At 44.3% G+C, this 24,149-nt stretch overlaps 1 protein-coding gene across 1 annotated transcript in view; it reads left to right on the forward strand.

The window, feature by feature from the left end:
* The window catches only part of CEP162 (centrosomal protein 162), a 79,833-nt gene extending 59,093 nt beyond the window's left edge, over positions 1-20,740 (forward strand). The window contains exons 22-26 of the mRNA XM_024193218.2: positions 964-1,634; positions 2,707-2,848; positions 3,478-3,576; positions 15,015-15,149; positions 18,708-20,740. Coding sequence (XP_024048986.2) covers positions 964-1,634; positions 2,707-2,848; positions 3,478-3,576; positions 15,015-15,149; positions 18,708-18,917 — 1,257 coding nt within the window. The 3' untranslated portion in view covers positions 18,918-20,740. The remainder of the gene's footprint in view (positions 1-963; positions 1,635-2,706; positions 2,849-3,477; positions 3,577-15,014; positions 15,150-18,707) is intronic.
* The last annotated feature ends 3,409 nt before the right edge of the window (positions 20,741-24,149 follow it).

Genomic DNA, 24,149 nt, shown 5'->3' on the forward strand with positions numbered 1-24,149 from the left:
AGCATGACAAGTAGGTGCTAGGTTGCCATTGCCCAGGAAAACATATACTTCTGCCAGGATCTTGGCACCAGATCTGAAATCCTGTGTTTGGAAGTCCTGCCGGTATGGCAGTGGGCTTTGTCCCACAAGACCAGTTTTGGTCACTGCTTACGTAGAAGGGAAGGAGAACATGATCTTGGAAAGACTGAATCAGTTGGAGATAGACCCCTTTTGAGTAAACCCTGGCACTCACTTGAATGAGAAATTACCAGTCTTCTGCTCATGACACCAGAAGAAGAAGATACATTACTAAGGTTTGCCTTCTCCATCCAATTGAGAGGAAGCTTCCTTGTGTATCTATCTACTAGTACCTCTGGAACAGAATGTCCTGACAGAGCTCAAAAGAGACCAGGGTTTAATTATCTTGATTGCCCCATACACACCCAGATGGCAGGGACCATCTGTTTTGTTCTATTTGTACATTCTGGTCCATGATGCTAATTTCCACTTTGCAACAGTTGAAATGCTATGTTTAACAAAAATATGAAATGCTCTGAATTTCTTAGTGAGCCAACATGCTCTTAATGTTAAACTGAGAATGGAATGTTAATTTGTCTGTTCAGACGGATAGCTGAATAGAATAATCCAGCACAATAATACAATGGGAAACACTCATTTTCCCAATAATTGGCTTTAATTATTTATTCTCTTTCTAACTGTTATAAGGTGCCCATCTATCCTTACTAAGAATAGTTCCTTAGTTTGCTGATATACTGTGCTTTTTTGTTGCAGGTAGTCTTAATAAGTTATTACATTCAAGAGGCTGCTTTCTGAACTACCTAATTCATAGTATTGTAAATATTACTGGTTTTGTTGTATATAATTGTTAAATATTTACGTAAAGTGCTTAATCTCTTAATTTATACAAAAAAGAGGGAGTAATAAATGTGCAACTCTGTGTAAATTGCTCTTTTTTTTTTCCAGCTTCAGTATGAGCAAAGACTTGTAGAGCTTGAAGAACTCCTTGCCTATAAATTGATGAATGAACCACAAAAACTGCATGACAGCAAAGCCAGCTTTACAGCAATTGAGCAAGAACTTCGTAGTCTAAAGGAGAACCATCAGATCACAGTAAAAAATCTTCAAACAGAAATTGAAAATCTTAAAAATCAAAACTCCCAGTTAGAACTCAAAAAATGTGAAAGAGATGATGAAGACTTACAAACAATAGAATACCAAGTGGAACAAGCTCATGCTAAAGCCAGGTTGGTAAGACTAAATCAAGAATTAATCACCAAAAGTAGAGAGATACAAGACCTAACAAAAACTGTGGAGAGACTTCAAAAAGAGAGGAGGACGATGTTGTCAAATCATAACTCAAGTGACAAAACTGATGATAAGGAGAAGTCTACAGAAATTTTGAAAAAGGATATTTTAGCAACAAGTAAAAGGAATGCCAGCACCAGTGAACCCTTCCCAGACACTCTTGATGATAAAATATACCAGCCACATAACTTTGCCGATTCCCATATTTCAGAAGTTCTGCAAGAAAATGCCAGGTTAAAAGATGAGCTAGAAAGACTGTCTCTAGAAATGAGCCAGCAGAGAGTGAAGTCTCAAGCAGCACTGGCTCATTCTGAAAGTAACATACGAAGGTAAAACAGTCATCTCATGCATTTATTAAAACATTGGAGTCTTGGCGGGAGATCAGTAATGATACAGTGCCTTTTGACAAATAGATCACATGTATGAATCCAGCTCACATTAGTAATGACCTAAAAGCTGCTACCTTCTCATGCTACCATCTAACTTAGGGTATGTCTACACCCAGCCGCTAGTTCGGCGGCTGGGAATCGAAGTTCTGGGTTCGACTTATCGCGTCTTGTCTGGACGCGATAAGTCGAACCAGGAAGTGATCGCCGTCGACTGCGGTACTCCAGCTAGACGAGAGGAGTACCGCGGCGTCGACGGGGGAGCCTGCCTGCCGCGTGTGGACCGAGGTAAGTTCGAACTAAGGTACGTCAACTTCAGCTACGTTATTCACGTAGCTGAAGTTGCGTACCTTAGTTCGAATTGGGGGGTAAGTGTAGACCAAGCCTTAGTTGGTGGTTTCTGTACACACATTCATAGTCAAGTGTGTACATGTCACAAAAATTGCCACCTGAATTGGCACTAATTGACATCTTTCTGGTCATAGATGACTGGATAAAATTGATGCTTTTGAATGGACGAGAATGTGAGGCAATCACTTCCATGAGTCCTTACCCTCATTTAGGAACAATACGCTGAGAAGAGAACTTAGGTCTTCTATGTAGTGTATCACTGCTATTAAGCCCTCAGGCAGGTCCAGATGAGTGCATTTTAATAAATCTAGAATTTGTCATGGCTTTGAGGAAGAACAAGGTTATTTAATATAAATTGTTGCAGCTTGGATGCCTTTGTCTCTTCATCTAATAGTGTAATACTAATACCGGTATTTATGGCCCAAATCTTCAAAATTAGACACATGCATAATTTCATATACAGTTACCAAAATTGTGGGTGCAGTTGGAGTAATTGCACACACATGGTGTTTGCATATACCATCTTTGTAACTTCTAAAAAATGAAGTGTGCGCAATTTTGAAGTTATGGGGCCTATAATTTAATTTATTTTAAATGTATAAGCATATATAATTTTGTTGGTACAATTTTGGGGAACAGCTATATGCATAGCTTTCTTTTACAGGACAAAGGAAGATACAGCAGAATACATTGCAGCTCTAAGAGCATCCCATCAGAGAGAAGTAGAGAAAATTCTTTGTCAGCATGCAGTGGAACATTCTGCTTCTAAAGTAGCTGAACTAAATAGCAAAATTTCAAGACAAGAAGTAAAATAAAACAGTTATACACCTATGATCCTAATGAATGTTAAGAGTTATTAACTATGACTTTAACAGAAAATGGGCAAAATTTGTGATGATTTAGAAATTAAATATTTTTAAAATAGGTCGTATTCTTTCAGAAATGGGACTTTCTCAAAAAATAATATATGTACACCTCTACCCCGATATAATGCGACCCGATATAATACGAATTCGGATGTAACGCGGTAAAGCAGTGCTCGGGGGGGGGGCGGGGTCGCGCATTCCGGTGGATCAAAGCAAATTCGATATAGCGGTTTCACCTATAATGTGGTAAGATTTTTTGGCTCCCGAGGACAGCGTTCTATCAAGGTAGAGGTGTATATCACATAATAAAAATGTAGAGTGAATATACAGGGCATAAAGATATGATATGACGGAAATATTTTAAATTCAAATCCAGTACACGACCAATTAACTGCATCAGTATTGGCTTTTGTCTAGTATAAGGTACAATACAGTTACTATTAATATTAAGATTCAAGAAATGCTTTCATATATTTTAATTCTAAGATTCAAGAATTGACTTTATGTATTACTTTGAAGGTTTTAAAATCTGTCAGTGTTAATGAGGAATATTTAAAATATTTCCTTAGATCTTAATAAAACATCTACAAGAACAAGTTAATGAGCTGCACAGAGATCAGGAGGCCCTTGCAGTTTCACAAACGCGAGAGGAAATCTTGCAAAAAGAGGTAAATGAAAGGTTTGTTGTGATTTTTTTTCAATTTTGAGCTATCTGATTATAAAGCAAAAAATCTTTGTTTTATTTTTAAAAAGTTCCAATAATATAAAATGAAAACAACCTGCAAAAATCCAAGCTTGTGACCACTTTCCTTACCTTAGACCTTAGTCCATCCCATGCTTTTCTGCACATTGGGCTACCCACATTTGCCATCCTTGCCTGTCAACTGCCCTTCTCTCCAAATCTTCCCATTTCATATTGAGGTGCTTGATGTCGTTCACAACTGTTCGTTTCCATGTTATTCACGGTCTTCCTCTCTTTTTGGCTTCCATTCAAGGCCGGTATTTGGTATGCATTCTTTTTCCATTCTCAGCACATGTCCCAGCTACTGAAGTCTTCTTTTGTAGATTATTTGTGAGAGGGTGCCTTGCCCAGTAATTTTTCTGACTTCTTCATTTGTCTTCCAATAGCTATATGTTATTCCCAATATTCTTCTCAGACATTTGTGATTAAATATATCCAGCTTTTGCATATCTTTCTTGGTAAGTTGCCGTGTCTCACTGCTATATGTTGTGATGGCAATAACAATTGCTTTGTACACATTCAGTTTTTGTCTTGAGGGAGCTGTTTTGAGTTGCCAGATGTTTTTAAGTCTTTCAAATGCAGCGTTTGCCTTCCCGATTCTTCTTCTTCTTTCCTTGGAACTAGTACCATCTTGGCTGATACGTAAAATTGTCCACCTTCTCCAGTTTCTCTTCTTTGCATTGTATCTTAAACCCATTTTCTCCATTACTTCATTTACTTGGTTTGTGCATTTTTGTAGTCCGTTGGCATCTTCATTGATGAGAACGATGTTGTCAGCAAAGTCTAGATCAGATAGCCTTGAATTGTTCCATTTTAGGCCATATGTATCACTGTCGCATTGTTTTAATCCATAGTCAATGACTAGCATAAACAAAAAAGGAGACAGGACGCACCCCTGCCTTACACCTGCCTTGATGCTGAATAGCTTACTCAATCCATTTTCCATTTTAAGGCAGCATTTTGAATTGGTGTAGAATGCCTTCATAATAATTAATTGTGTTGGAATTCCATATTGTTCCACAGTTTTCCACATTGTTTCTCTGTTTACACTATCGAATGCCTTTTGAAAGTCCACAGAATTGATGGCAAGACTGCCTTGGAATTCAGTTGTGTTCTCAGTAATCCGTTTCAGGGTGAAAATAGCATCTGTGCACGATCTCCCTTGTCTAAATCCAGATTGTTGTTCATGTAGGATGGTATCCATCTTTCCTTTCATTCTCTCAGGAGGACTGCTGCTAATACTTTTCCTGTGACCGATAGAAGTGTTACTCCCCTCCAATTTGAACAATTGTTTAGATCACCTTTCTTTGTAACTTGATTATGATACCAAGGGTCCATTCTTCCGGTACTTTCTCCTCCGTCCATATTTTGTTGCACAGCGAACAGATGACTGTCTCCACGTCCTCTTTAGATCTTGGTAAATTAAGTTGGTTAGAATTTAAGTTTAATAATTGCTCTTTATCTCAAGTACAACTGTGAATTTTAATTGGTTGGGACAGGCCAGGTATTTATGTGAGCAAGGAAGCAGAACATGCCACAGAAAATGTAACTTACATAATGCTTGTCCATTTCACTTTGGTCTCTAGTACTTGGAATGATTTTTTACCAACTTCTAAACCTACATGTAGCAAACGTTTGGCTGAAGATCATGGTTTTAATAAAGTTAAACAGAAATGGATGAAAAGTAGACAATACAATGATAATTACATGATGTTTTGTTTTTTGTGTCTCAGTATTACTGTAGAAAGTCCACAGCCACAATGTGTTGTTTGTTTTCATGCATTAATGAATGAAAGTGTGAGGCCAGGGAAACTACAGAGACATTTAGCAACCAAACACCTGGAATTTGTAAATGAGAACTGCGACTTGTTTTCCTTCAGAAACCAACAGAATTAAAGTGCCAAACAAAAAGTCCATGTCTAAAGAAGCAACTGTTCCTCAAAAAGCCTTAGAAACATCTTATGGTGAGGCCGTGCAAATTGCAAAATGCAAACAATCACACACGATTGGCAAGATCTTTCTACTTTCAGAAGGTCCTAAGTGGGCTACATATGTAGGGCTGTACATTGATGAGGCAGCAGCCGTGACAGGATAGAATAGTGTGGTCGCAACATGAGTTAAGAAAGTGGTACCAGCAGCAATTTGGACAAGCTGTATGAGTCATCATAAGCTTTTGGTATTGAAGAAGTTGCAATCTTAAGTACACAAGGCCCTCAATGTTGTTGTTAAAATTGTTAATTTTATAAAATTCTGGCTAGTGAACACACATGGTTTTAGTACAATGTGTGAAATGATGGGCTCTGACTACTCAGCTTTTGTTTCACAGTGAAGACTGGGTGTTGTCATGTATGAAAGTTTTACAACGTGTCTTTAAATTGCAAGACAAAATCAGAATTTTACTCCTCTGGAAAACAGACTTTGCAGATTGTGTGTGTAATGTGGACTTCTTGATTATATTAACTTATGTGGTAGGCATATTTGGCAAATTGAATGCACTGAACTTGAACTGTTAAGGTAGGAAGACAAATGTACTAGATACGAAAGAGAAAATCAGGGAATTCATGAAGAAGCTTTGTCTTTGGAGATGTCACACTGAAAAGAGAGTTACCGAGTTGTTTCCAGTGAAACCAGATTTCTTAAAAGAGGAGCGTGAAAGTGATCAAAATACTATCAAAGATCATTTGTCTGGATTGTGTTCCTCTTTTGATGAATATGTTCCTGGAGTTGAACATGGATCTATAGCAGTGGTTCCCAAACGTCGGTGAGTGCAGGGAGGTTGGGGAAAGGACGCCCCACACACTCACCTGCGGCGGGATGCGGAGCGACGCGGCCCCAGCCCACTCCGCTTTCCTTGCCCCAGCCGTGTCGCTGGGGGCTGGCTGGGGAAAGTCCTGCACTCACCTGCGGCAGGAAGCGGAGCACCACAGCTGGGAGCTGGCGGAGTAGAGCGGGCTGGAGCTGGGCTGCTCCGCTTCCCGCCGCCGGTGAGTGCGGGGAGGTTAGGGAAAGGACGCCCTCTGCACTCACCTGCGGCGGGAAGCGAAGCAACGCGGCCCCAGCCTGCTCCACTCTGCCACCTCCCAGCCGCGGCGCTCCACTTCCCGCCACAGGTGAGTGCGGGGAGGTTGGGGAAAGGACGCCCCCCCGTACTCACCTGCGGCGGGAAACGGAGCGCTGCGGCTGGGAGCTGGCGGAGTGGAGCGGACTGGGGCCGAGCTGCTCCGCTTCCGCCGCTGCTGGTGAGTGCGGTGGGGGATCCCTTCCCTCAAGCCCCCTCCCCCGAGCGACACGGCTGGGGCCAGGGTGAGGGAAGCAGAGCGGGCTGCTCCCAGCCCCCCGCTAATCCCCGGGCCACTCTGGGACTGTGGGGCTCCCAAAAGTGCCCTCCCACAGCTCCTGCCTCCCAAACCCGGGAGGGGGGGGGGAGCCCCTGACCGCCCCCGAGACCCTCTGTCCATTATCCAACCCCTCGGCCCCGGACTGGCCCAGCACCCTTAACACGCTGCTCAGAGCAGCGTGTCAGAGATTTACCGTGTTGTATGCGAACCCGCCTTATATTGGGTCGCGTTATATTGGAGTAGAGGTGTATTTGTTTTGTTATGCCGTAGGGATCATTTGTCCCACACTTACGTTATCTTTCTTTTTTTTTATACCATCTATTACCTGTAAAACTATCCTCCATCATGATAAAGTTTAATTTTCTGTCTTTTTTTTTTTTCAATTGAAGGCTTTGCTGAGGATAGTACATTTGAACAATGTTGCTAATGCTGTGTCACTCGAACACTAAAGTCATAAGTACCTTTGAAGTATTGCTAAAATAAAATCTATTTTTTCCATTATAAGGTTTTAAACTTTTGAAATTTTAGTAATCTTACCCATTGTCCTTGCTGGTATTTCTTTCACATCTTCTATAACCGTATGTGCTCAAGCAAGAGGAGTTCTTGTCCTTTATCACAACTTTGGGTATGTCTACACTACGGGATTAATCCGAATTTATATAATTCGAATTTTGGAAACAGATTGTATAAAGTCAAATGTATGCGGCCACACTAAGCACATTAATTCGGCGGTGTGTGTCCATGTACCGGGGCTAGCGTCGATTTCCGGAGCATTGCACTGTGGGTAGCTATCCCATAGTTCCCGCAGTCTCCTCCGCCCATTGGAATTCTGGGTTGAGATCCCAATGTCTGATGGGGCCAAAAACATTGTCGCGGGTGGTTCTGGGTACATCCTCCCCCGTCTCCAGGGAAACAACGGCAGATAACCGTTTCGTGCCTTTTTCCTGGGTGAACAGTGCAGACGCCATACCACGGCAAGCATGGAGCCCAAGCTCAAGACAGGAGTCATGAACATTGTAAACACCTCACGCGTTATCGTGCAGTTTATGCTGAACCAGAACCTGCAAAACCAGGCGGCGAGGAATAGGCTATGGCAGCGCGGCGGCGAGAGTGATGAGGACATGGACATGGAATTCTATCAAACCGCGGGCCCCAGTGCTTTGGAGATCATGCTGTTAATGGGGCAGGTTATAGCCGTGGAATGCCGATTCTGGGCCCGGGAAACAAGCACAGACTGGAGGGACCGCATAGTGTTGCAGGTGTGGGATAATTCCCAGTGGCTGCGAAACTTTCGCATGCGTAAGGGCACTTTCATGGAACTTTGTGACTTGCTTTCCCCTGCCCTGAAGCGCCAGAATACCAAGGTGAGAGCAGCCCTCACAGTTGAGAAGCGAGTGGCGAGAGCCCTGTGGAAGCTTGCAACGCCAGACACCTACCGGTCAGTCGGGAATCAATTTGGAGTGGGCAAATCTACTGTGGGGGCTGCTGTGATGCAAGTAGCCAAAGCAATCACTGAGCTGCTGCTACGAAAGGTAGTGACTCTGGGAAATGTGCAGGTCATAGTGGATGGCTTTGCTGCAATGGGATTCCCTAACTCTGGTGGGGCGATAGATGGAACCCATATCCCTATCTTGGCACCGGAGCACCAGGGTACCCAGTACATAAACCGCAAGGGGTACTTTTCAATGGTGCTGCAAGCACTTGTGGATCACAAAGGACGTTTCACCAACATTAACGTGGGCTGGCCGGGAAGGGTTCATGACGCTCGCGTCTTCAGGAACACTATGTTTAAACGGCTGCAGCAAGGGACTTACTTCCCGGACCAGAAAATAACCGTTGGGGATGTTGAAATGCCGATAGTTATCCTCGGGGACCCAGCCTACCCCTTAATGCCATAGCTCATGAAGCCATACACAGGCAGCCTGGACAGGAGTCAGGAGCTGTTCAACTACAGGCTGAGCAAGTGCAGAATGGTGATAGAATGTGCATTTGGCCGTTTAAAAGGTCGCTGGCGCTCATTACTGACTCGGTCAGACCTCAGCCAAACCAATATCCCCATTGTTATTGCTGCTTGCTGTGTGCTCCACAATCTCTGTGAGAGTAAGGGAGAGACCTTTATGGCGGGGTGGGAGGCTGAGGCAAATCGCCTGGCTGCTGATTATGCGCAGCCAGACACCAGGGCAATTAGAAGATCACACCAGGAAGCGCTGTGCATCAGAGAAGCTTTGAAAACCAGTTTCATGACTGGCCAGGCTACGGTGTGAAAGTTCTGTTTGTTGAAAACCCGCCCCCTTGATTGACTCATTCCCTGTAAGCAAACCACCCTCCCCCCCTTAAATCACAGCTTACTTTTAAAGGAAATAAAGTCACTATTGTTTAAAAATCATGTATTCTTTATTAATTGATTATAAACATAGGGAGAGAACCGACAAGGTAACCCGGATGAGGTTTGGGAGGATAGGAGGGAAGTAAAAGGCCACTGAAAAAATTCAATATAATGACAGCCTTTTGGTTGGGCTGTCCACTGGGGTGGAGTGGGAGGGTGCACGGAGCCCCCCCCCCCCCCCCCGCGTTCTTACACGTCTGGGTGAGGAGGCTATGGAACATGGTGAGGGGGGAGGGAGGTTTTACAGGGGCTGCAGCGGCACTCTGTTATCCTGCTGCCATTCCTGAAGCTCCACCAGACGCCGGAGCATGTCCGTTTGATCACGCAGCAGCCCCAGCGTTGCAGCCTGCCACCTCTCATCTCGAGCGTCCCTCATGACCTCACGTTCACTGGCATCTTTCCTGTACTTAGATACCATGTCCTTCCACTTATTCAAATGAGCTCTTTCATTGCGGGTGCATTCCATTATTTCCGAGAACATCTCGTCTCACGTCCTCTTTCTCCGACCCCTTATCTGAGATAGCCTTCGGGATGGAGGAGGGAGTCTTGAAAAATTTGCAGCTGCTGGAGGGATGGAAAAAAGGAGAGAAGTTTTTAAAAAGATACATTTTACAGAACAATGCTTATACTCTTTCACGGTGAAAAACACTATTCACATTACATAGCACATGTGATTTCAGTACAAGGTTGCATTTTCCATCTTAATATTGAGTGCCTGTGGCTTTGGTGTTAGAGATTACAGACGCAGGTCCGGGCAACAGAATTCGGCTTGCATGCGGCCATGGTAAGCCATTGTCTTTCGGCTTCTGCGCCCTCCTTTCCCACATACCAAGCAAAGCCCGTTGACTGCTGCGGTTTTCCAGTTAACCTTCAGCAGCAGAAAACAAACTAAACCTCCCCCCCCCCATCCAATTATCTGGGATGATCGCTGTACCCCTCCCCCCACTGCGTGGCTGGTATCAGGGAAGATCCCTGCTAGCCAAAGGCGAAAAGCTCAGCGCCAATTTCCCCTCCTCCCCCCGCGCTTGGCTAACTGCAGGGAAGGATTTCTTTTCAGCCACAGGCAAACAGCCCAGTAGGAACGGCCACCTCTGTCCCCTTAATTAAATTCCCGTATTTCAACCAGGTTACCATGAGCGATATCACTCTCCTGAGGATTACACAGCGAGATAAAGAACGGATGTTGCTGGAATGCCAGCAAACACCGGGACCATACGCTGCCAGGCTTTGTCATGCAATGATACCAGATTACTTGCTACTAGCATGGCGTGGTCAAGTGTCCTACCATGGAGGACGGAATAAGGCTGCACTGCCCAGAAACCTTCTGCAAAGGCTTTTGGAGTACCTCCAGGAGAGCTTCATGGAGATGTCCCTGGAGGATTTCCGCTCCATCCCCAGACACGTTAACAGACTTTTCCAGTAGCTGTACTGGCCGTGAATGCATCCCAAGTCCTCAGGGCAAATTAATCATTAAAAAAACGCTTGCTTTTAAACCATGTTTTATATTTTAAAAGGTAAACTCACCTGAGGTCCCTTCCATGGGGTCATGGTCTTGGGTATTCGCTTGGGAGGGTACTTCAGTCAGGCAGAGAAAAAGATCCTGGCTGTTGGGGAGAACGGAGTGCTGTGTGCTCTCCGCAAGCTCGTCCTCCTCCTCCTCTTCCCTGTCTGCAGAATCCTCAGGTGTGGCTGAGGAGATTACCCCCGCCTCGGAATCCACTGTCAGAGGTGGGGTAGTGGTGGCGGCCCCCCCTAGAATTGCATGCAGCTCAGCGTAGAAGCGGCATGTCTGCAGCTCTGACCCGGAGCGACCGTTTGCCGCCTTTGTTTTCTGATAGGCTTGTCTGAGCTCCTTGACTTTCACGCGGCACTGCTCTGAGTCCCTATTGTGGCCTCTCTCCATCATGCCCTTGGAGATTTTTTCAAAAGTTTTGGCATTTCGTCTTTTCGAACGAAGTTCTGCTAGCACTGAAACCTCTCCCCATATAGCGATCAGATCCAGTACCTCCCGTACGGTCCATGCTGGTGCTCTTTTTCGATTATCGGCCTGCATGGTTATCTGTGCTGATGAGCTCTCTGTGGTCACCTGGGCTCTCCTGTGCTGGGCAAACAGAAAATGAAATGCGGGGCTTTTCCTGTCTACCTGGCCAGTGCATCCGAGTTCAGATTGCTGTCCAGAGCGGTCACAATGGTGCAGTATGGGATAGCTCCTGGAGGCCAATACCATCGAATTGCGGCCACACTAACCCTAATTCGAAATGACAATATTGATTTTGGCGCTACTCCGCTCGTCGGGGAGGAGTACAGAAATCGATTTTAAGAGCCCTTTATTTCGAAATAAATGGCTTCGTTGTGTGGACGGGTGCAGGGTTAATTCGATTTAACGCTGCTAAATTCGCATTAAACTCATAGTGTAGACCAGGCCATAAAAATGTCCCTCGAGTGATGCTTAATCTTCATCTTCTATGCATCTTAAAGTTCAGCTCTACTCTGAAAAATGCCTATGTAAAAAATAGCACCTTCTTACTCAAAAGATCTGTTTCTAGTGTGTCCTTTTATTACTGGTGGTGATGTGTAAGAAGGAAAGACTCCTACTTGAACTACAGATTCCAGGTTGAGTTTGAAGGGCTGGCAGTTAGAAAAAAAAAAAAAATTGTATTTGTAAAGTGAGAAATTTGCATTGGAAATCATTGTGAGACTGCGACTTTTCAAGGTAAAACTTCACTTGCCATGTTTTTGTTCCGTTTATGTAATAACTATTAATGTTACTGTAAAATAACTTTTAACCATTTCATGCCTAGAATCGAAATTTAGTTAAACTGGAAAATAAAGCAAATGGGGGTTGCAAATATGATTAGTCATTACAGGGGAATCACTATTAGCAGTCTTAAATGGGATGGGGTTGAGCTTCATCTATTTAAACTACCAGTGCCTCAAATGAAGATATAGATATTTTGGGAGAGCCACAAGTAATTCCGGTATTTTGAATGCTGATCTGCTTCTGAATTGCTGTGCACAGCCATGCTGCATTAACTACGCCAATCTGTTAAATAGATTCCTAGCTTCACTAGAAGACAACTTTGACTTAAAAATTGGAGACTTTAACCAGAAGATGCCCTATCTTTGGATCTGCTTCTACATGGTACTGCATGAGGATGTGAACATATTGATATTTGGAACTGGTCACCTCAGGCTATTTTGAATTCAGAATAGTAAAGAATGGGGGGTGAGTGGGGACTCTCAGAATACAGCAATACTTGGTATTTGATTTCAGGAAAGCAACATTGAGAAATTAAGGTCTCTAGAAAGTTCTGATGGAACCTTTTTGAAATCCACAAGTGTAGATAGCTGCTGGAAGAACGAAGATGTATCAGACTGCAGTACCACTTAAAAAGTAACCTATATGGGATAGCCAAACTGTGGCTCTTTTACAGTTAAAGTGCAGCTCGCGGAGCCCCTCAGACCTCCCCCCATTTTCCGCCTACCAGACTGGTCAAGGGGGAAGAACTCAGGGCTTGTGCCCTGTGGCAGGGTAGTGGGGCTAGAGGCTTCTGACTAATGGGTAGGGGGACCCCAGGGCTTCAGTCCCACAAGGTGCACCTGCTAGAGCTCAGGGCTTTAGCAGGAGCGGGGCTGAAGTCTTGAGCATCTCCCTTGAGCAGGCATCTCCCACAAGACTGAAGCCCAGAGCCCCAGCAAGCACACCCTGCAGGGCAGAAGCCCCGATCTCCAGCAGGTGTGCCCTTGCTATCGAATTTCTTAAGGTTGTAATATGTGGCTCAGAGGGTCAGTAAGTTTGGCCACCCCTGCTATATAGCTTCTTCTAAATCAGGGATCGGCAACCTTTGGCCTGCGGCCTGCCAGGGTAAGCCCCCTGGCAGGCCACGCCAGTTGGTTTACCTGCTGCGTCCGCAGGTTTGGCCGATATAGGCTCCCACTGGCTGCAGTTCGCCGCTCCAGGCCAATGGGGGCTGCAGGAAGCGGCGGCCAGCACATCCCTTGGCCCGCGCCGCTTCCCGGAGCTCCCATTGGCTGGGAACAGCAAACCGCGGACACCGGGAGCTGAGGGGCTCCATGCCTGCAGACGCTCCAGGTAAACAAAACGTCCCAACCCGCCAGCGGCTTACCCTAACGGGCCGGGAGCCAAAGTTTGCCAACCCCTGAAATATAGGGTCGGCTTATGAAAGGGTCATACAGTTTTTGCTATTTTTACCTAACCATCTAGGGGTCGGCTTATAAACGAACGGGCTAATGAAAGAGTATATATGGTACCTTGACTTTATCAAAGCTTTTGATACGGTCTCCCACAGTATTCTTGCCAGCAAGTTAAAAAAATATGGATTGGATGAATGGCCTATAAGGTGGATAGAAAGCTGGCTATATCATCGGGCTCCACGGGTTGTGATCAACGACTTGATGTCTAGTTGGCAGTCGGTATCAAGCGGAGTGCCCTAGGGGTCGATCCTGGAGCCGGTTTTGTTCAACATCTTCATTAATGATCTGGATGATGGGATGGATTGCACCCTCAGCAAGTTCACGGATGACACTAAGCTGGGGGGAGAGGTAAATATGCTGGAGGGTAGGGATAGGATCCAGAGTGACCTAGACAAATTGGAGGATTGGGCCAAAAGAAATCTGATGAGGTTCAACAAGGACAAGTGCACAGTCCTGGACTTAGGATGGAAGAATCCCATGCACCGCTACAGGCTGGGGACCGACTGACTAGTTAAGCAGCAGTTCTGCAAAAAAGGACCTCGGGATTACAATGGACAAGAAGCTGGATATGAGTCAACAGTGTGCCCTTGTTGCCAAGACGGCTAACGGCATATTGGGCTGCATTAGTAGGAGCATTGACAGCAGATCAAGGGAAGTGATTATTCCCCTCTATTCGGCACTGGTAAGGCCACATCTGGAGTATTGCGTCCAGTTTTGGGCCCCCCCACTACAGAAAGGATGTGGATAAATTGGAGAGAGTCCAACGGACGGCAACGAAAATGATTAGGGGGCTGGGCACATGACTTATGAGGAGAGGCTGAGGGAACTGGGCTTATTTAGCCTGCAGAAGAGAAGAGTGAGGGGGGATTTGATAGCAGCCTTCAACTACCTGGAGCAGGGTTCCAAAGAGGATGGAGCTCAGCTGTTTTCAGTGGTGGCAGATGACAGAACAAGAAGCAATGGTCTCAAGTTGCAGTGTGGGAAGTCTAGGTTGGATATTAGGAAAAACTATTTCACTAGGAGGGTGGTGAAGCACTGGAATGGGTTACCTAGGGAGGTGGTGGAATCTCCTTCCTTAGAGGTTTTTAAGGCCCAGCTTGACAAAGCCCTGGCTGGGATGATTTAGTTGGGATTGGTCCTGCTTTGAGCAGGGGGTTGGACTAGATGACCCCCCTGAGGTCTCTTCCAACCCTAATCTTCTATGATTCTACTAGAGATTAGGCTTCTGCAGCATAGAGGAAAGTAATAAGAGGCAAGAACCTTCGGGCTCTAAGATAAGCTTGGATTATAACAGTAGGCTAACATTTAAAATACTGTGAAAGAAAATGTAAAGGCATTTTGATGGGAAATCCTGTTTGTTTATACAACACTTAGTAAAGTTGGCCCTACTTCATTACAAGTAACAAATAATACCTCAAATTTTAGATGGCAAAACTGTTGGAAGAACTGAGAGAGGCTAAAGAGAGGCAAAGTCCTGAGATGAAACACTTCTTGTGTCTAGAAAGGAAAATCAAGTATATGGAGATCAGACACGCACAAAGAGAACAAGAACTTCAGCAGGTAAAATAGAGCATCTCTGTACTTATCTCCTATGTATTTTGACAGCATTTGTACAAATTATTGCAGACCATACTGCAGGGATCAAATACATTTTGACCGAGGACATGATAAACCAAAGTCGTCGTCCTTTTTTGTGCCCGCTGGTGCATATAAATGTGCATGCAATCCTGCACCCACAGTTATTTACAGGGGCAATTAAAGTAACTTGTACATTGGATCTCAAATGAAATACTTAGAAATCCAAAGTGACAACAGTTGTAGGTGCCAAATTGCCATATATGGGCACAAACAGGAGCACTAGGTTTAGAAAATGAGGATCGGTGTGTTTATAGACTAGGCTCGACTTAATATTGACTGAGTTGAGTCTGAGATCCCAAATAGAACTCAACAACATAAGATGTTTGCTCAATTTCTAAACATTACACAGAAAAAACTTGCAAAATATTTCCCATATGCTCCTTGTACTTTCACAAAAAATGTCCATAGACTTTCTTTACTACCTTTATCCCAAATCCACAAAAAAGCTAATTAAAAATATTATACAATTGTATAATCCAGTGGTGGTTTGGTGAGTTGGATCTTTTTCCTTCTTATAGTGTTGCTTTTCTTTTACTATACAAACAAAAAAATCCTTGCAGTAAATATTGAGTCAGATTTTGTTTATTTGAGTTACACCAAAAAAGAATTTGGCCCTATGCCCTAGATAGCAAGGTAGTAAGGAACTGCCAATGAAGTCAAAGTATAAACACTTCCAGACCACTTGTACCTGAATTAAGGTTTCTTTTTAAAACCTAACGTACAGCCATATATAATTTCAACTAGGTAAAGTAATTTCTCAGTGATTCCTGTACCTCATTTTATAGAAGGATCTAGCCTCTGTGTTCTTAGTAATCTTTATAAGGATCATTTTGTATCCAAAGAATTACTTCTACTTTGTTCTGTATAGGTTCTTTTATTTCCCTCATCACTTTCGCATCTTAGTGCTTTTCAGTAGTGCATTAAGCAGTGTGATTAGTATCTGTCACATGTGGTTCATTCTTTCTCATATGCTCTCCCAGGGAGAGGATTATATGTGTAATGAAGTGGTTTGGTTTGGGGAATATTTTTTTGGTAAATGGAGAAGGCAAAGTTGAAGTGTACCTCAGGGCCGGCTTTAGGAACTGCGGGGCCTGATTCGAATACCCGGTGGCAGTCCGGGTCTTCGGTGGCACTTCGGCGGCGGGGGGTCCTTCCCTTGCTCCAGGTCTTCCGCGGATCTCCCCCGCCGCCGAAATGTCGCCGAAGACCCGGAGCGAGTGAAGGACACCACCTCCACCCACCACCCCCGCCGCCGAAGACCCGGACCACCGCCGGGTGAATAAAAAAATTTTAAAAATTAAAAAGGCGCCTAAGGCGCATGGCCCTCTTAGGCGCGGGGCCCAAGTCCGGGGAATCGGCCTAAAGCCGGCCCTGGTGTATCTTGTACTTGGAGTAGAAGGTGGTGAGGTTTTTAGTTCTTCTGGGCATTGTTCTGTAGTCTTGGACTGGCCCCGAAGAAAGCCCTGTCTGCTGCAGATACAAGCTTTACCCCGATGGTAGAAAGTTCCATTGTGCCAGAGAAAGTGGAACTGTCCACTTAGGATATAATAGCTTTCTTCTTTAAAAGAATCTATCAAATATATAAGACCTGATGGCGGAGCAATTTATTTCTTCATTAGCATGAATGTGAATGCCCTATTTCTATTCCTGTGCTGTCAATTTTTAAAAGTCAAAACAAAAAGTTAACAGCAAGTTAACATAACTCATTTGTTTTCTTCTTCCCCTCTCTCATGCCCCCACCCATTCACCTCTACAACCTCAGGTAGTGGGTAATTTCCCTTTTTTTCAACTCTAGAAAGTTCCTCAATTCAGATACAAGTGGGGGCAGGTGGGATTTATGCTTTAACTTGATTGGCAGTTCCTTACTGCCTTGCTGTCTGGACTATAGGGCCAAATCCTTTATTGGTGTAACACCACTGAAATAAACAATCTGACCCAATATTTATTGTGAGGATTTTTTTTGTACAGTAAAAGAGCAACACTATAAGAAACACTAATCACTGTTAAGTAATTTTTCTTTTGCTGAGTTGTTGTGGGGTTTGTTTGTATTCATTTTTTTTTTAATTTTTGCTTATTTCCCAACTTGCAAATTTAATCCTCTGCAATGGGACTCCTAGTAATCAGTACAAATACATACATAAAATAAAAAAGGGACAGTCTAATGTATTGAATGTTAAGAAGCATCGGCGTCTTGGTCCATGACTAGGGCTCTTAGGGTACGTCTATATCAGTGGTTCCCAAACTTGTTCCGCCGCTTGTGCAAGGAAAGCCCCCATTGGCATGGAGCAGCGAACCACGGCCACTGGGAGCCGCGATCGGCCGAACCTGCGGACGCGGCAGGTAAACAAACAGGCCCAGCCCGCCAGGGGCTTTCCCTGCACAAGGGCGGAACAAGTTTGGGAACCACTGGTCTATACGATAAGCAGCAGCCCACAACAGCAAGTCTCAGAGCCTGGGTCTGCGGACTGGGCTCACACCACAACGCTAAAAATAGCTGTGCAAATGTTCGGGTTTCCAAAACCAGGCCCCCATTCCTAGCCTTCAGAACCTGAGGAGTCTGAACTTCTTACTGTAGTATGAGCCCCGTGAGCCTGAATCTGTAGATCTGGGCTCTGAGACTCATTGCCGTGGGCTGCTGCTTTCCGTGTAGATTTACCCTTCAGCACTACGGTAATACACATAAATAATGAAAATAACTGGCAATTTATATCTTGTTATTATAGAGGATTGAAATTATGTCTTTGCTTTATACAGCACATTCCAAAATAAAATATTCTGTTTGGAATAGCCATTACATTTTCAGAATGGCATATGGATTTTTATTTCCTTTGACACTAACATGTTTAAATTAGCTTGTTGGAATTTGGTGAGATTAGGAGTGAAAACTCATTCAGACCCATATCCGCAACAGCCTCAGGGCAATGTCACTATAGGCTATTTTTGGTGCATTTATAGAGTTCATTACGCAGTTTTTAAAAGTATAGCAATAGCACAGGGTCTCTGTACCATAAAGAGAATCCAGATTTGGTCTGTCTTTGTTGCACACTATTACTAATTCAATTAACGTGTATTTATATAGCAAATTTTGTAAAAGGCTCATAAAGGCCTGATATATTCAAAAGTGTTAAATATTTGTCATAAAGTCTTAAGTGCTCAAACTTTTAATTGGGACCTTTGGAAAAAATAAATTAATCTCTTGTGAGGCTTCTTTAATCTGAACTGGGTATTAACCCCCCTTCCTCTCCCCACTAATGTCTAAAGGAATTTATTGCTACTATCAAAAGTACATTTTCCAGTGTTCAGAACAAATATTTCCATATAATAATTAGCAGTGGGCTTTGGGATTTAACATCAGAAACTTAATTAAAAATACAATAGTATGTATTTTTGCAAAGGGACTGTCTCAACTAAGGAACAGTGTTCAGTGAACTGATGACTATAAATCAATATACTTCTTGTTAACCAACTTATCATTTACAGATAGTGCAACAAACACGACATGTTGCTGAAGTGCAGCAAACCCAGGAAGTTGAGAAGTGGAAAAAACTTGCCCAATTAAAGAATCAAGAGCTGGAGAAGTTTCAAGTGGAATTAGATTCAATATTAGATGTTTTACGGGAATTGCAGAAACAGGGAGTTGTTATTCCAGTACCTGTTTCAAGTGGATTAAATTTACCAGAAAGATATTGAAGACGTGACTGGGTAAGAACTGATCAGAGAAACAGAATATTAACCTAGACAGCTGTGAATATAAAACAATCACTGGTGAAATCCTTGCAAGTTCAGATACTTTCCATAAATTCATCTGAAATTTCACTCATCTAAAGGCAAGTTTTTACTGAACAATTGATTGATCATATTGTGTCTCATAATTTCTTAATAATAAACGGTCTTGTATATGAAATAATTCTGAACAAAAAATTAGGACTTTTGAGCCAGATGATTCTCCTCCCCCTCCCCCCATAAACTGAATTGTGAAGAAATTTGCATTTTGTATTCTTCCAACAGCCTGTGGAACATTACTGAATACTTTTGAGAGAAGATGTACAGTTCTGTTTCATATAGCATAACTGATTGCTCAGTTGTATTCTCCTATGTCAGATCGTCTATGAAAATCTCGAATAATGTGGTCTATTTTATACAGAAATTGCTAACCCAGTAATATCATTACTACAATAATTAGGGCACAAAATCCTGTTTACATCTTTCCAACACTTCTCTCTTCTCATCTTTTCACCCAATACTCTTTTCTTTCCTCCCTCCCCTTTTTGGCCCCTAAACTTCTCCAAATGCTTGGAGGACTAGGTCAGGTTCTTTTTATGACAACAATGACCCCAGACTTAAGCCTGGTCTACAGTTAAAATTTAGAAGGACGCAGGGGGTGTGGAAAAAATTCACACCCCTGAGTGCCATAGTTAAGACAACCTAATCCCTGGTCTAGATGCAGCTAGGTTGATAGATGAATTCTTTGGTCAACCTAGCTAGGGGAGGTGCATTACCTACATCAACAGAAAAATTCCTTCTGTTGGTATAGGAAACGTCTAAGCTATGGCGTAGCTGCAGCAGTGCCGCTGTAGTACTCCTAGTATAGACATAACCTTAGAAAACCATTTTCTTTGAATTTTGAGATATTTCTTACAAAGCCATGCCATTCATGCTAGTGCTCTATTTAGTATAATCGGTGGTATTTGATTGCTGACTGAATGATGCTAAGAGTTAAGTCATAGCTGAAGTAACTTAGTTTACAGGTCTACAGCAGCACATATATTAGCTATAGATCTGTGCCTTTTTGGAGGGACCATGAAAGAAGATACGTTTTCATCAGTAAATTATGTGGTCACACGAGTGAGTGTGCATGATTTAAATAAAAAGTAGTTATATACCAATTTGTATCTTGTAAGTTCCTGTTAAAATGCACTTGAGTGCCCATAATTGATTTGCAGTGCAATATTTGCTCATAGTTATGCTATATATTTTATATATACATGTAAAAATACATACACTGTATGTAAGGGCTAGCCTGCATGAACAGTTAGACCACAGCAGCCTGGGGTGTGAAGCTCCCGGGCACTAGCCTGTCACGGTCTGACTATCCGTATTGTCCCTGCTGCTGTATATTAACAGTTCGTAGAATGCTTTGATCTGGTCCTTTTTGAAATGCGACTAGCTCAAAGTGCTCTAACAGACTGCTAGCATGTAGAGCAGAGTCCACAAGAACAGCTAATGTGGGGTATATTCACACCCGAGCTGGCTGAAGTCTAATGGTTCATGTAGACAATCCCTAAGTGTTTGTACATGATATCTGTATGTAAAACATGTATCGAGAGTGATAAAGTTGGGATTAATGCAATAATTATTTTGGGTATCTCATTCAGATATTTTCCAAAACGCCATAAAAGCTTAATTTTCATTAAAAAGATTTTTTTAGAATAATTAAGAATAATCAAGAATAATCTGGAAGTGTTAATATATTGTCATAAATTATGTAAATAGGACTATAAAGATTTTTATATAAAATGTCAATCAGTAAATATGTTGTATTTTCATAATGTACAAGCTCTTGTGATTGGTTTGCAAATGCAAAAGTTTAAAAAAAAAAAAAAGAAAAAGAAAAAGAAACCAACGTTTCTTCTTCGAGTAGTGTCCCTATGGGTGCTCCATTGTAGGTGTGCTTGCATACCTGGGCTGCTGATTGGAGAACTTCAGTAGTAGTGTCAGTTAGGCTGGCACATGGGCTATCTCTCCTCATGCTGCGCCACAAGGCTAGTCAACAGGCCCAGGCTAACCCCCCTCAGTTCCTTCTCAACCACCCTTGGCTAGAGACAGAGCCATTAGCAGTCCGTTAATACTATTGTTCTCTTGTTTTACATACTTATAGTTAGCCTCCTATTTAAGTTATAGTTGTTCTTATTTTACCCTTTAAAAAAAAAAGGAAGAAAAAGAGACTGTATTTTTCCTGATTTTTTCCCCTCAATGGGGTATGTCCAGTTAGCCAGGTTTCAAGAAGTGCCACATGTGTACAGAGGCGATCCTGGTTGCAGGTAAACACACTCAGTGCATTCGCTGCCTCGGGGAAGGCCATACACAGCAGAAGTGTAGTCTTTGCCAACAACTCCGGCCAAGATTCCAGGAAGACAGAGAGCTCTGCCTGAAGAGGCATCAATCCGGCCCCAGTTGCCTGGTAGACATGAGTCTTCATAACCTTCTACATCTAAGGGATGTGGGTTGAAGAAACAGGCTGCGGACCCCTCTCACAAATCATCTAAAAGGAGAATGGGAAGTCCCCCCAGTGAACCCTGAGATAGCCGTAAGCGATCACCATCTCGCTTGGTATCTCGCCGGCTCCAAGACCATCTCAGTCTGGCAACCGTGCCTCATGAAAACCAACGGGTACTGATACCACTGACAGACTCACGGACCCGATGGACATGGGCACCGAGTCACTGGTACCGAAGGACAAGTGTAAACACTCTTAAAAAGTCCATGCAAGTCTACTTCACCAGCGACAGCTCACATGGTACCTGAAAGACAGCTGCAGACCAAGATCTCCGTCTCCGCCCTCCTGCCCCCAACCCCGGCACCACTACTGACACTGGGACAATTGGTACCAGTGGGATCCCGCCATTCCAGAGACCTCTGCATGTCAGGTGCACTGGAGTCCCCTCCTCTCGGTACCAAGACCTCTGCATTGAGCTTCTACCAACCACAGGAAGTATTCCCACTGCCATGCTATGTTATGCCCCTTCCCTCTGCTCTCTAGTGAGGGTTCAGACAGTAAGCCAGAAGAGGTAAAAAGCAACAGAGGGTCCTGTGGCACCTTTAAGACTAACAGAAGTATTGGCGCATAAGCTTTCATGGGTGAATGCCCACTTCATCAGACGCAAGTAATGGAAATTTCCAGAGGCAGGTATAAATCAGTATGGAGATAATGAGGTTAGTTCAATCAGGGAGGGTGAGGTGCTCTGCTAGCAGCTGAGGTGTGAACACCAAGGGAGGAGAAACTGCTTCTGTAGTTGGATAGCCATTCACAGTCTTTGTTTAATCCTGATCAGATGGTGTCAAATTTGCAAATGAACTGGAGCTCAGCAGTTTCTCTTTGGAGTCTGGTCCTGAAGTTTTTTTGCTGTAAGATGGCTACCTTTACATCTGCTATTGTATGGCCAGGGAGGTTGAAGTGTTCTCCTACAGGTTTTTGTATATTGCCATTCCTGATATCTGACTTGTGTCCATTTATCCTCTTGCGTAGTGACTGTCCAGTTTGGCCAATGTACATAGCAGAGGGGCATTGCTGGCACATGATGGCATATATAACATTGGTGGACGTGCAGGTGAATGAGCCGGTGATGATGTAGCTGATCTGGTTAGGTCCTGTGATGGTGTTGCTGGTGTAGATATGTGGGCAGAGTTGGCATAGAGGTTTGTTGCATGGGTTGGTTCCTGAGTTAGAGTTGTTATGGTGAGGTGCGTGGTTGCTGGTGAGAATATGCTTAAGGTTGGCGGGTTGTCTGTGGGCGAGGACTGGCCTGCCTCCCAAGGTCTGTGAAAGTGAGGGATCATTGTCCAGGATGGGTTGTAGATCACTGATGATGCGTTGGAGAGGTTTAAGCTGAGGACTGTAGGTGATGGCCAGTGGAGTTCTGTTAGTTTCTTTTTTGGGCCTGTCTTGTAGCAGGAGGCTTCTGGGTACACGTCTGGCTCTGTTGATTTGTTTCTTTATTTCCTTGTATGGGTATCGTAGTTTTGAGAATGCTTGGTGAAGATCTTGTAGGTGTTGGTCTCTGTCTGAGGCATCTGCTCCAACCCCTCAGACAGAGACCAACACCTACAAGATCTTCACCAAGCATTCTCAAAACTACGATACCCACACAAGGAAATAAAGAAACAAATCCAACAGAGCCAGACCTATCCCAAGCCTGACCAAGGCAACAGGGAGGCTATACTACATACCTGCGATATCAGGGGAGCCCTGGCCTTCTACCTTAACAGGACAAGGGTCTTCAGGAAGTCCCCTAGACTTTTTCTCTCCATTGCAGAAAGATCCAAGGGCTCAGCAATCTCAGCCTGTAGCAATGTGGGACTCACCCCTGCGGCGCCTCCTGCTGGTCTCTTCCAGGAATTAGCTCGTCCAGCCTCCGGAGTGCCCTCTGCAGGCTGGTGTCCCACTGCTGCTTGGCCCCCGTGTCCCTTCTGGACCCGGTGCCCCATTATCTGGGGTGCTGCCCCTTGGCCGTACACCCTCAGTCTTGGGGTCTCCCCTCCCTGGGGAACCCCCACCCACTCTCCCCACCTCACCTCAGTATAAGGCTACTGCCAGTCATCATCTAGCCCCCGCGCCGTGGGGCAGACTGCAGTATCAGCCTACACATCACCGGCAAGGTAGGGTTTGGACCTGCTGCCTTTGCCTACCCCTGGGCTGCCCTCTGCAACCCCCAGTACCCGTTGGCCTTCTGCTAGGCCGCAGCCTGGGGCTTTCCAGGCTGGAACTCCCCAGCTCCTCTGCCTTTCCCCAACCCTGCTCTACTCAGGTACTCTGCTCAGGTCCCTGCAGCCAGGTACCTCCCTCTCAGAAGCTAGAGGGAGTCTGCTGAGCTCCTGACTCCCAGCCTCTTATATAGGGCCAGCTGAGGCCTGATTGGGGCGTGGCCCAGCTGCGACTGCTTCCCCAATCAGCCTAGTAGCTGCTTCCCCCTGCAACAGCCCTCTCCCAGGGCTGTCTTTATACCCCTCAGGGCAAGTGCGGGTGACCACCCCATTACACAGCCCAAAAGCTCTCTAAATGGGTATCGAATTGCATCAGACAGTGTTGCCAAATTCACAATATGACCCTTCCAGGCCCTATTCATACACACTCCACAAGGTCGACCTCCTCATCTGTCACATTCAAGAATGTCCCTATCTCAGAGATCTGTAGAGCGGCGATAC

The sequence above is a fragment of the Terrapene carolina genome, unplaced genomic scaffold (assembly GCF_002925995.2).
Source record: "Terrapene carolina triunguis isolate 2854851 unplaced genomic scaffold, T_m_triunguis-2.0 Scaffold42, whole genome shotgun sequence".
Taxonomy (NCBI): Eukaryota; Metazoa; Chordata; order Testudines; family Emydidae; genus Terrapene; species Terrapene triunguis.